Raw genomic sequence first — 10,687 nt, 5'->3', positions numbered from 1 at the left:
TAAATAAATAAATAAATAAATAAATAAATAAATAAATAAATAAATGGAAGATTGGGTAGAATTAGGGATTTGGGGTCATTTTCGCAGTTCTAGAGATTGAACCTAGTCCTGTGCAAACTCTACCACTGAGCCACATTCTCAACCTTGAGTAGGGGCTCTTGGCATTTTTGAATGGCTTCTGCTGCCTAACTTTAATTAGGAAACTTTGACTTGTTGGTATGTTTATGTTTTGGGGTTTTGCCTTTCTTTTTAAAAAGTCAAAACCGGTTGGGCGTGGTGGTACAGGCCTTTAATCCCAGCACTTGGGAGGCAGAGGCAGGCAGATCTCTGTGGGTTCGAGGTCAGCCTTGTCTACCTAGTGAGTTCCAGGCCAGCTGGGACTACAGGGAGTCCCTGTCTCAAAAAGATTACAAAAAAAAAAAGTCAAAACTGGGGGCTGGAAAGATGACTCAGAGGGTAAGAACATGTACTACTCTTGCAGAGGACCTGAGTTTGATCCAACATTCACATGACAGCTCACAACTGCCTGTAACTCAAGTTCCAGGAAATTTGAAGCCCTATTTTTTATTTTTTAATTTTTTGAGATAGGGTCTCCCTGTAACCCCAGCTGGCCTGGAACTCACTATGTAGACCAGTTAGGCCTTGATCTCACAGAGATCTGCCTGCCTCTGACTCCCAAATGCTAGGATTAAAGACCTGTGCTATCACACCTAGCCCAAATCTGTTTTTAAAAAGTCAAAACTGGCGGAGGTGGTGGCGCATGCCTTTAATCCCAGCACTCGGGAGGCAGAGGCAGGAGGATCTCTGTGAGTTCAAGGCAGCCTGGTCTACCTAGTGAGTCCCAAGACAGTTAGGACTACAGGGAGACCCTATCTCAAAAAAAAAAAAAAAAGTCAAAACTGGGGTCTGGAGAGATGGCTGAGCAGTTAAGGCCCCTGGCTACTTTTCCAGAGGGCCCAGGTTCAGTTTCCAGCACCCTCACGGCAGCTCACAACTGTCCCTAACTCCAGTTCCAGGGCATCTGACACTAGTGCATCAACAGCCTTTACTCAAGAGTCCCGGGTGACACAGAATGGCCCAGATTTCTGCCCTGCACACAGTAGGTCCACTTCGGAACACCAGGCTTGTGATGCTTCATTTTATAGCAGGTGGCAAGCCTGCTCTGTGTCCCTTTGGAAGACACCCCACTGCTTGCTAGGAACCCACACTGGGAGTGGCTTGGAGAGAGAATGCATCATAGACACACCAGAAAGAATGCAAGGAGGCTCAGATCCACCGGGTCCACCGTCGGTTGCTTCTTCCAACAGTCACCAATCAGGCGTGGTGGCCTGTGACCTCTGCACTCTGGAGGCTGAGGCAGAAGACTGAGGAGTTCGAGGCTTGGGCAGTGAAACTCTGTCTAAACACAAAACCAAGAAAATAGCGCAGTACCCACCAACAGATAAAAATTCCAGTCGGGGGGAGGGGGGAAGGGGAGGGGGAGGAAGAAGGGAAGAGGAGAAGGGGGAGGGGAGCAGAGCCTAGCGCCCAAGGTGCGGCGAGGAGGCCGGGGCGACAACGCTCGCCCGGGGAGAAGCCGCCGGGAGCAGCCCGGGCAGTCGGAGCCCCGGCTCGGGGGTCGGAGAAGCGCGCGGGGCCGCCAGTCAGTGTGGGACCCCGCGGTTCCCCGGCGCCCAGAGGCCGCCGTGATGGACCACAGCTCCGATGTCCCCCTGGATTGATGGAAAGCGCAAGGGACTGTACTGGCAGAAAGGTCAGAATCTCAGGGAAGAAGAAAGTAAAATCGGAAGTGAAGGGGGCAGAGTGGAGATAACGCGCTGGGTCCCTGCAGCCCCAGCTGGCCTGGTGCTCTCTAGGTAGACCAGGCTGGCCTAGAACTCACAGAAATCCGCCTGTCTCTGCCTCCCAAGTGCTGGGATTAAAGGTGTTTGCCACCACGCCCAGCTAAGAGACATATTTCTACATACATATCAGGGGATGTGTTTCATGTATGATAGTTCATAGCATGCACCACAATGGGAATATTCTCTTTTGTCGACCAGCTACATTGTTTCCAATGTTTCATTATTACAACAAAGTTGCAGTAAATCAACTTGAGTTTTTGTTTGTTTGTGCTTTTTGTGGGTGTTTTTTTTTTTTTTTTTTGAGACAGAGTTTTATATATCCCAGGCTGGAGTTAAATTCAATATGTATCTGAGATAAATTTCTGGTGCTCTGCCTGGAGGAGTTGAGGGAGGTGTGCCACCACACCCAGTTTGAGTAGTGCTGGGGGTCAAACCCAGGACTTCTTGCATGTTAGGCAAGCCCTCTGCCAATTCAGCTCTGTCCCCAGGCTGACGTGGATTAATTTTCTCTGTTTATCATCAGGAGGTGGAATTGGATGCTTCGTGTATGCTGAATATTGGCTTTGACCCAGGAGAGGGCTGGTGAGGCCAAACTCCAACTTGAGGCTCTCAACAGACAGGGCCTGGTTGAGACAGATAGTAGAACCTAGAGTTGGAAGAGGGATACTGAAAACAGGAAGCGGGGTGATTGTTGCCCTCCAATAATCACAGAAGGGAGGCACTGAGGAAACGGGGTGTAGAAGTGTGGGCTGCTCGAGGCATTTTGAGAGTGCCAGGCTCAACGGCACACGTGTTCCATTTACATGGCACTTACTCCTGGAAATACCCCTGGGGTATACCTGTCATTACCCTAGCTACAGGTGATTGAACCAAGTAGCAAATCTGAGAAGCAAAACAGTGGAGAGATTTGCCCCGGCTCATTTAACTAGTAAATGCTACAGATGAGATTAAAATCCAGTTTCATTTAAAGGTCAAAGACCAAGAGCAAAAATCTCAACAGTGCTTGTGTGTGAATAATTCAAATTATTTAATGCCTGTTAAATAGGGGCTAGAGCTGGGTGTGGCGGTGCACTCCTTTAATCCCAGCACTTGGGAGGCAGAGGCAAGCGGATCTTTGTGAGTTGGAGGCCAGCCTGGTCTACATAGTGAGTTCCAGGACAGCTGGGGCTACAGGGAGTCCCTGTCTCAACCTTTTTTTTAAAAAAAAAAAAAAAAAAAAAAAAAAAAAAAAAAAAAAAAAAAAAAGGGCCTAGAGACAGCTTTGGAGGGTGTTGAGGAAGACTTCAGAAAAGGATTTTCTTTTTTCTTTTGAGACAAGGTCTCATTGAGTAGCCAAGGCTGACATCAAACTTGAAACCCTCCTGCCTCTGCCCCCAAGTGCTGAAATTATAGGCATGCACCACCATTCTCTGCCTCAAAGAAGCAAGGTTTTTGAGTGTAACCTTTAAAAATCTAGAGAAAATGGGAATTCAGTCAGGCACACCTTTAATTCTAGCACTCAGGAGGCAAAGGCAGGCAGATATCTGTGAGACTGAGTCTAGCCTGGTCTACATAGGGAGTTCCAAGTCAGATGGGGCTACAAGGAGACCCTGTCTCAAAAAAAGAAAAAGAAAACAGGGATTCCTTTCTTTTCCTCTTATGCCCACCTCCAAACCATCTAAAAATTATGCCATTTCTAACTTCAAAATGGATGTAGCACCATCCATTTGGCTTTTAAAATGCCATTGACCAGCACTCCTTGGAAAGTAGCTGATTCTAGGTTCTAAGGCTGAGATCCAGAAAGTATGAAATAAGCATGCAGAAATCTCAAAGCATTTATTATTGCAGTGTGTGTGTGTGTGTGTGTGTGTGTGTGTGTGTGTGTGTGTGTAGGTCAAAAGACAACTTGTAAGAGTTGGTTTTCTCCTCCCACCATGTAGGGGGAACTCAGGTTGTGAGACTTGGCAGCAAATGACTTATCCACTAAACTACCTTGCAGCCCTGGAAAATCTTTTTGCATCAATGAAGTTTTCAAAGAATGATGAGCATTCATTAGAAACAAGGGACAAGCTTGAAGGAATTACCAAAGACCAAACAATGCAAGGACTCTGAGCATCGCAGTAAGAAAGAGCCGGCTGGGGTGTGGCCTGGCAGGAGCACTTCTGTAGCAGGCTTGAGGCCCTGGGTTTCATCCACAGCACTGAGAGGAGAAGGAGGAGGAGAGGGAGGAGGAAAAGGAGGAGGAGGAAGAAGGGAAGGAGGAGGAGGAGGGGAAGGAGCAGATGAACACATTGAATAAAGAAGGAAACCTGAAATTCATACTTCTCCAGAAAATACTTGACAGACAAGAGGAAGGAAGGAGGGAGACAGGAGAATTTAGGAGTGTTGGTTCTTTTTTCAAAATACTTATTTATTTCTTTTTTATTACATGTTTGAGTATATTACCTGCATGTAGGTAAGTGCACCCATGTCATGCAATGCCCTCGGAGGTCAGAAGAGACCATTGGATCCCCTGGAACTGGAGTCATAGACAGTTGTTAGCTGCCATGTGGGTGCTGGGATTCAAACCCAGGTCTTCTGCAAAAACAGCCAGTGTTCTTACCCGCTGAGCCATCTCTCCAGTCCCAGGAGTGTCAGTTCTTTTCCAGTAGGAATCCTTTACAACCACAACTGGTTCAAGTAAGAGTGGATGTTAAAACTGCTGGGTGTGAGACAGACAAAGTGGTGCGTGCTTGTAACCCCAACACTTGGGAGGTGGAGGCTGGAGGATCAAGACTTCAAGTCCAACTCCATATATAGTTGTGGAAAACGTGGTCCTCTGGGTGTGACCAGACCATTTCTGGACAGGAGGTGCCATGATGAAGAGAGACACCAACCAGCCTGACAGCGAGACAAGAACATGCACTGTATACAGAGCGCTGTGATGACTGACAGTGAGGCTGTTGGCATTTCTTCTGGGAACAGGGGTTCAGTACTACAGATACCCTCCTGGAGGGATTGTTGAGGCCACTACCCCCCTGCTTGTCTCTCTCCCCTCTGCTGCTGCCCCTAGAGAAAACAAAGGTGTAATGTAGAGGTGGTCAGACTTCGGTGGAGCAGTTGCCCAGAGTCACCTGCCGCTAACTGTCAGGAACCCCAAACAAAGCTCCCTTCACCCGGCAAGCTGTATTGCTAGTCATTCTTAGTGCTCTCTATACCTTCCCAGTTTAGAGGAAGAGACCACATAACTCTGGAAGATTCATACTCAAACAGCGATGGTCTTAAAAAAATTATGTGTAGGCCGGGTGTGGTGGTGCACACCTTTAATCCTAGCACTTGGGAGGCAGAGGCAGGCGGATATTTGTGAGTTCAAGGCCAGCCTGGTCTACATAGTGAGTTCCAGGACAGCTGGAGCTACAGGGAGACCCTGTCTCAAAAAGAAAAAAAAATTATGTGCATAAGTGTGTGTCTGTGTGGGAGTGCGGGCTTGTAAGTGCAGGTAACTATAGAGTGAAGAGGTATTAGATTCCCTGGGGCTGGAGTTACAGGTGCCCAATATGGGGATAGGAACGGAACTCAGGTTTTCTGCAACAGAAGTAGGTACTCAGCCTCATGGATACATTTAATTACAAAGGGAAACTAGTAGGGGCTGGAGAGATGGCTCAGCAGTTAAGAGCACTGGCTGCTCTTGCAGAGGACCTAGGTTCACTTCCCAGCACCACCATGGCAGGTAACAACTGACCATAACATTAGTTCTAGGGAATCTGACACCCTTTTCTGACTTCCGTGGGCATTGCACACATGGGTGTACTTACATAAATGCAGGCAAAACACTCATACACGGGGCTAGAGAAATGACTCAGTGGTTAAGAGTCCTGGCTGCACTTGCAGAGGACCCAGGTTCAATACCCAGCACCCACATGGTGGCTAACAACTATCTGTAACTCCAGTTCCAGGGGAATCTGACGCCCTCTTCAGACTTCCGAGGTCATTGAACAACACAGGTATGTTTACACACATGCAGGCAATACACTCATACACATAAAATAAAAATAATAAATAAAAACACATACACATAAAAAATTAAAAATAATCAGTAAAGGCCAGGCGTGGTGGTGCATGCCTTTAATCCCAGCACTTGGGAGGCAGAGGCAGGCAGATCTCTGTGAGTTCAAGGCCAGCCTGGTCTACATAGTGAGTTCCAGGACAGCTTGGGCTACAGGGAGACCCTGTCTCAAAAAGACAAAAAAAAAAAAAATAATAATAACAAGTAAAAAACAAGGGAAACTAAGCCAGGCTTGGTGGCACACACCTTTAATCCCAGCATTTGGGAGTCAGAGGCAGGTGGATCTTTGTGAGTTCGAGGCCAGCCTGGTCTACATAGCGAGTTCCAGGACAGCTGGGGCTACAGGGAGACCCTGTCTCAAAAAGACAAAAAAAAACCAAGGGATACTAGTAACTTCATAGTGGAGAAATCTAGTAGACATAATTTTAACCAAGTAACCAAATTTAACAGTAATTAGATAAACATCATCGGCTTCCTGATACAATCCAATAAGAAGCATACTGCAGTGTTCTGTGGTATTCCTAACAAAAAATGTAGTCCAACCATTAAGAAATACTAACCAGAGCTGGACAGGTGGCTTAGCAGTCAAGAGTGTGTACTGCCCTTGCAGAAGACCCAAGTTGGATTCTCAGCACCTATATTGGGTGGCTCACAACCTCCTGTAACTCCAGCTTCCAGGGGAATCTGATGTCTCTGGCCTCCTTGAGCAGCTGCACTGATGTGCACATACCACACCCACCGCTACACATTATTAAAAATAAACTGAATCAAAAGAAAAAAAACAAACAAACATGAGGCTCAGGGGATGGCTCAGTTGCTAACATGCTTGCCTGGGAGCATCAGGACCTGAGTTTGACCTTCAGAAGAGATGAAAAACGAAAACAAATAAGCAAGACATGGGGATGCGTGCTTATAATCCCAGCACTGCGGAGGTGGTGATGACAGGTAGCTCCCTGGAGTTTACCGGCTGGACAGCCTAGTCCACCTGGCAAGCTCCAGGCCAGTGAGAGACTCTATCCCAAACAAAATGGTTGACAGGACCTGAGGAATGACACCTGAGGTTGTCCTCTGATCTCCACACACATATGTGTGCACATGTACAGTGGCCCATGCCTGTAGTCCTAGCCACCTGGGAGACTGAGGCAGTGTGATCACTGAGCCCAGAAGTTAGAACCCAGCCTGGGCAACATATCAAGATCTCATCTCTTAAAGAAAATAGGGTGCTGGGTGTGGTGACAATTGATTTTAATCCCTACACTTAGGAGGCAGAGGCAGAGGCAGGCAGATCTCAGTGAGTTCAAGGCCAGCCTGATCTACAGAGTGAGTTCCAGGCCAGCTGGGGCTACAGGGAGACCCTATCTCAAAGACAAAAAATTTAAATTAAAAATAATTTTTTATTAAAATATTTTTTTATTTATTTTTGTGTGTATGAGTGTATTGCCTGCATGTATGTGAGTGCACCCATGTCATGAAATGCTGCGGAGATCAAAAGAGGGCATCAGATTTCCTTGGAATGGAGTTAAGGAGGGTTTGTAGCCAACATGTGGGTGCTGGGAATTGAGCCCCGGTTCTCTGCAAGAGCAGTCATTATTCTTAACTGTTGAGCCATCTCCCCAGCCCACAAATAATAAAATATTTATAGAAAGAAAAGAATTAGCTGGATGTGGTGGTGCATGCCTATAATCCCTGCACTCAAGAGGCTGAGGACTGCTACAAGTTTGAGATAGGCCTGGTATACACAGTGAGTTCCAGGTTGCCCAGGGATAAATAATAAGATGCCCTGTCTAAAAACTCCTGGGGATGTAGCTCAGTTGGTAGAATGCTTAGCTAGCACCTATCCTCACCTATAGCAAGTTTGAGACCAGCCTCAGCTACCTGAGGTGGGTTTTCCCACTTCAACCTAAAAAAAAAGATAAGGGAAAAGAAAAGAGGAGCTGGGAAGACGGCTCAGAGGGTAGGACGCTTGCCCCACAAAACTTGATTATCTAGGTTTGCATTCCCAGCACCCACATTTTAAAAAGTCCCAAAGTGGCTCAGCAGTTAAGCACACTGACTGCTCTTACAGAGGATCTGATTCCCAGCACCCACATGGCGGCTGCAAACCATCCTTAACTTCAGTTCCAGGGGAATCCGAAGCCCTCTTCTGATCTCCACGGCACTGCAGGACATGGGTGCACTTACATACAAGCAGGCAATACACTCATACACATAAAATAAAAATAATATATATTTTTTAAAGTCCAAAAATAGCCAGGCACCATGGCACACACCTTTAATCCAAGCACTTGGGAGGCAGAGACAGGCAGATCTGTGAGTTCAAGACGAGCCTGGTCTACATAGTGAGTTTCAGGACAGCCAGGGCTTCCTAGTGAGATCCTGTCTCAAAAAATAAATAAATAATGATGGCTGTGGTGGTGCACGCCTTTAATCCCAGCACTTGGGAGGCAGAGGCAGGCGGATCTCTGTGAGTTCGAGGCTAGCCTGGACTACAAAGTGAGTTCCAGGCCAGCTGAGGCTACAAAGAGACCTTGTCTCAAAAAGGCAAAACTCAGTGGTTAAGAACAGTAGCTGTTCTTGCAGGAGACCTGGGTTCGATGCCCAGTGCCCACATGGTGGCTAACAGCCATCTATAACTCCAGTTCCAGGGGAATCCAACACTCTCTTCTGACCTCCTTGGGCATTGCACGACACAGGTGCACTTACATAAATGTGGGCAATACACTCATACACGTGAAATAAATTTTTTTTTAAAAAAAAGGCTGGGACATTCTTCCAGATCCTAAAGCACTGACATTCATAATACAGAATCTTAGATGATGTGAAAATGTTACCAAGGTGGGATAAGGATGCATCTCAGTGGTAGAGAATTTCCCCTGCAACAAAAGATGGTCGGAGGACAACTTTGTGGAGTCAACTCTCTCCTTCCGTGGCATCAAAGAAACAGTGACTCTTGGAGCAGTTTAACCAAAAGTGGGCCCCATCTGTTCTGAGAACTGCTCCTTCTGATCTCTGTCAGAACTGCTCTCTTCTGTTTTCTTGATCAAAGGCCTCCTCTTGGATTTATTGAACAGCACATCAGTCAAAGTATGGGGAAGGAATGAGGAACTCTGTCTTAAAGAATCTTTAACCAGGGTATTCAAAGGAAGAAGTTCTTTTTCTGACCCTACTGACCCAGAATAGCACACAAGACCACAGACATCAACTTCTGCCCAGTTGCTCTCAACATCTGGGGACGGGAGGGTATACTGTTTGCAATGTCATTCCTGCTTTCAGAGGTGGTCTTAGGTCTAATTACCACATCACCCGCACATGCCCTGTTCTGAGTCAGGACATAGCTGAGTCACAATAGGGAACACGGTATAGGCTTAAAGCTATGCTTCAGGTTAGCTTGTAAGTTAGCTATATCAGGAATCAAAAACATAAGATTGATTACATTGTTTTTCTTTAAGGCTAGTTAAATTTAAACAAGCTGGGTACATAATAGGAAAATAAATTGAATACATAGTTCTAAATGACCTCAAAGCATATGATTAACTTGCAGAAGTTCAATTTGTGATTCACAGAAAAGTCATTCCCATTTCCTTTCACCTTTATGTGGGTTCTAGAGTTCGAACTCAGGATCCTCAGGCTTTGCAGTAAGTGCTTTTACCTACTGGCCCTTCTAAACTTTTAAAGAGCTAATACCAATTATTCTCAAATTATTCCAAAAAGCCTAAGGGAAGGGGATTCCAAACCCATTCTATGAGGTCAGCATTACCCTGATTATAGACTAAAAATTTAAACTATAGGCCAACATCCCAGATGAACACAGATGCAGGCCTCAGCAGAGTACTAGCAAGTTGAATCCAGCATATGAAAAAGATTACCCAACAGTCAAGTGATATTTTCCCCAAGGATACAAGGTTGTTTTCACACATGCAAATCAATAAGTGAGACATATCACGGTCGCCAACAGAAGGGCAGGACCATATGTTACCTCAAAAGACACTGAGAAAAAGCATGTTAGCATTTAACACCACTTGGCCAGATGTAGTGACACACACCTTTAATCTTTGCACTTGGGAGGCAGAGATCAAGGCCAGCCTGATCTAAGTAGCAAGTTCCAGGCCAACCAGGGCTACAGGGAGACCCTGTCTCAAAAAACAAAACTAACAAAAAATTAACACTACTCAATAAAAGCACTCAACAATTCAGGTAGAGAAGCAATGTACCTTAGCACAATAGAGGCTGTACATGACAAACTCATGGCTACATACAAAGTGGAGAAATCTAAAAGGAAAATCCTATGATCTGGAAGAAGACAAATAGGCTGTTTCACCACTTTAATTCAACATAGCACTGGCTGTTGCTAGAGTAGTTAGGCAAGAGGAAAAAATAAAGGGTATCTAAATCGGGAAAAGAGGAAGTTAACTTGCCCCTGCTTGCAAATGACATGACATATGTATATAGGAAAACCTAGACTCCAGCCAAAACTATTAAGGTAAAATGGTAGGGCACAAAATCATCATATAAAACCAATAGCATTTCTACATGCCAACAGCAATTTTGTAAAAGACACTGAGAAAGCAATCCTAGGGTCTGTGTTGTAGGGTGTATGACAGCATGCAAGGGGCTCCAAGTTTGATTCTTAGAGCAAAGAAGGTTAAAAAAAAAACAACTACTGGGCATGATGGTATGCATCTGTAATTCAGCTAAGGCAGGAGGATCAAGAGTTTGAGATTGGCCTGGGCTGCATAGGTCAACCTGAGTTACACAGTGAGACCTGCCTAAAAAAATAGGCAAACTATCCATCTGACAAAAGAGTAACAGGAGATTATAT

The 10,687-nt window shown here is 45.7% G+C and overlaps 1 protein-coding gene across 1 annotated transcript in view; it reads right to left on the bottom strand.

Moving 5' to 3' along the window:
- The window catches only part of Spn (sialophorin), a 7,489-nt gene extending 4,799 nt beyond the window's left edge, over nucleotides 1-2,690 (bottom strand). Inside the window, exons 1-2 of the mRNA XM_029559090.1 lie at nucleotides 2,659-2,690; nucleotides 1,566-1,712 (exon numbers count right to left, since the gene is read on the bottom strand). Of these exons, the coding sequence (XP_029414950.1) occupies nucleotides 1,566-1,712; nucleotides 2,659-2,690 (179 nt within the window). The remainder of the gene's footprint in view (nucleotides 1-1,565; nucleotides 1,713-2,658) is intronic.
- Nucleotides 2,691-10,687: the final 7,997 nt, after the last annotated feature.

This window comes from Nannospalax galili, unplaced genomic scaffold (assembly GCF_000622305.1).
Source record: "Nannospalax galili isolate Female #2095 unplaced genomic scaffold, S.galili_v1.0 scaffold788, whole genome shotgun sequence".
In the NCBI taxonomy this organism is placed as follows: domain Eukaryota; kingdom Metazoa; phylum Chordata; class Mammalia; order Rodentia; family Spalacidae; genus Nannospalax; species Nannospalax galili.
The sequence above is the reverse complement of the archived record's forward strand: the minus strand, read 5'-3'. Positions and strand labels throughout refer to the sequence as shown.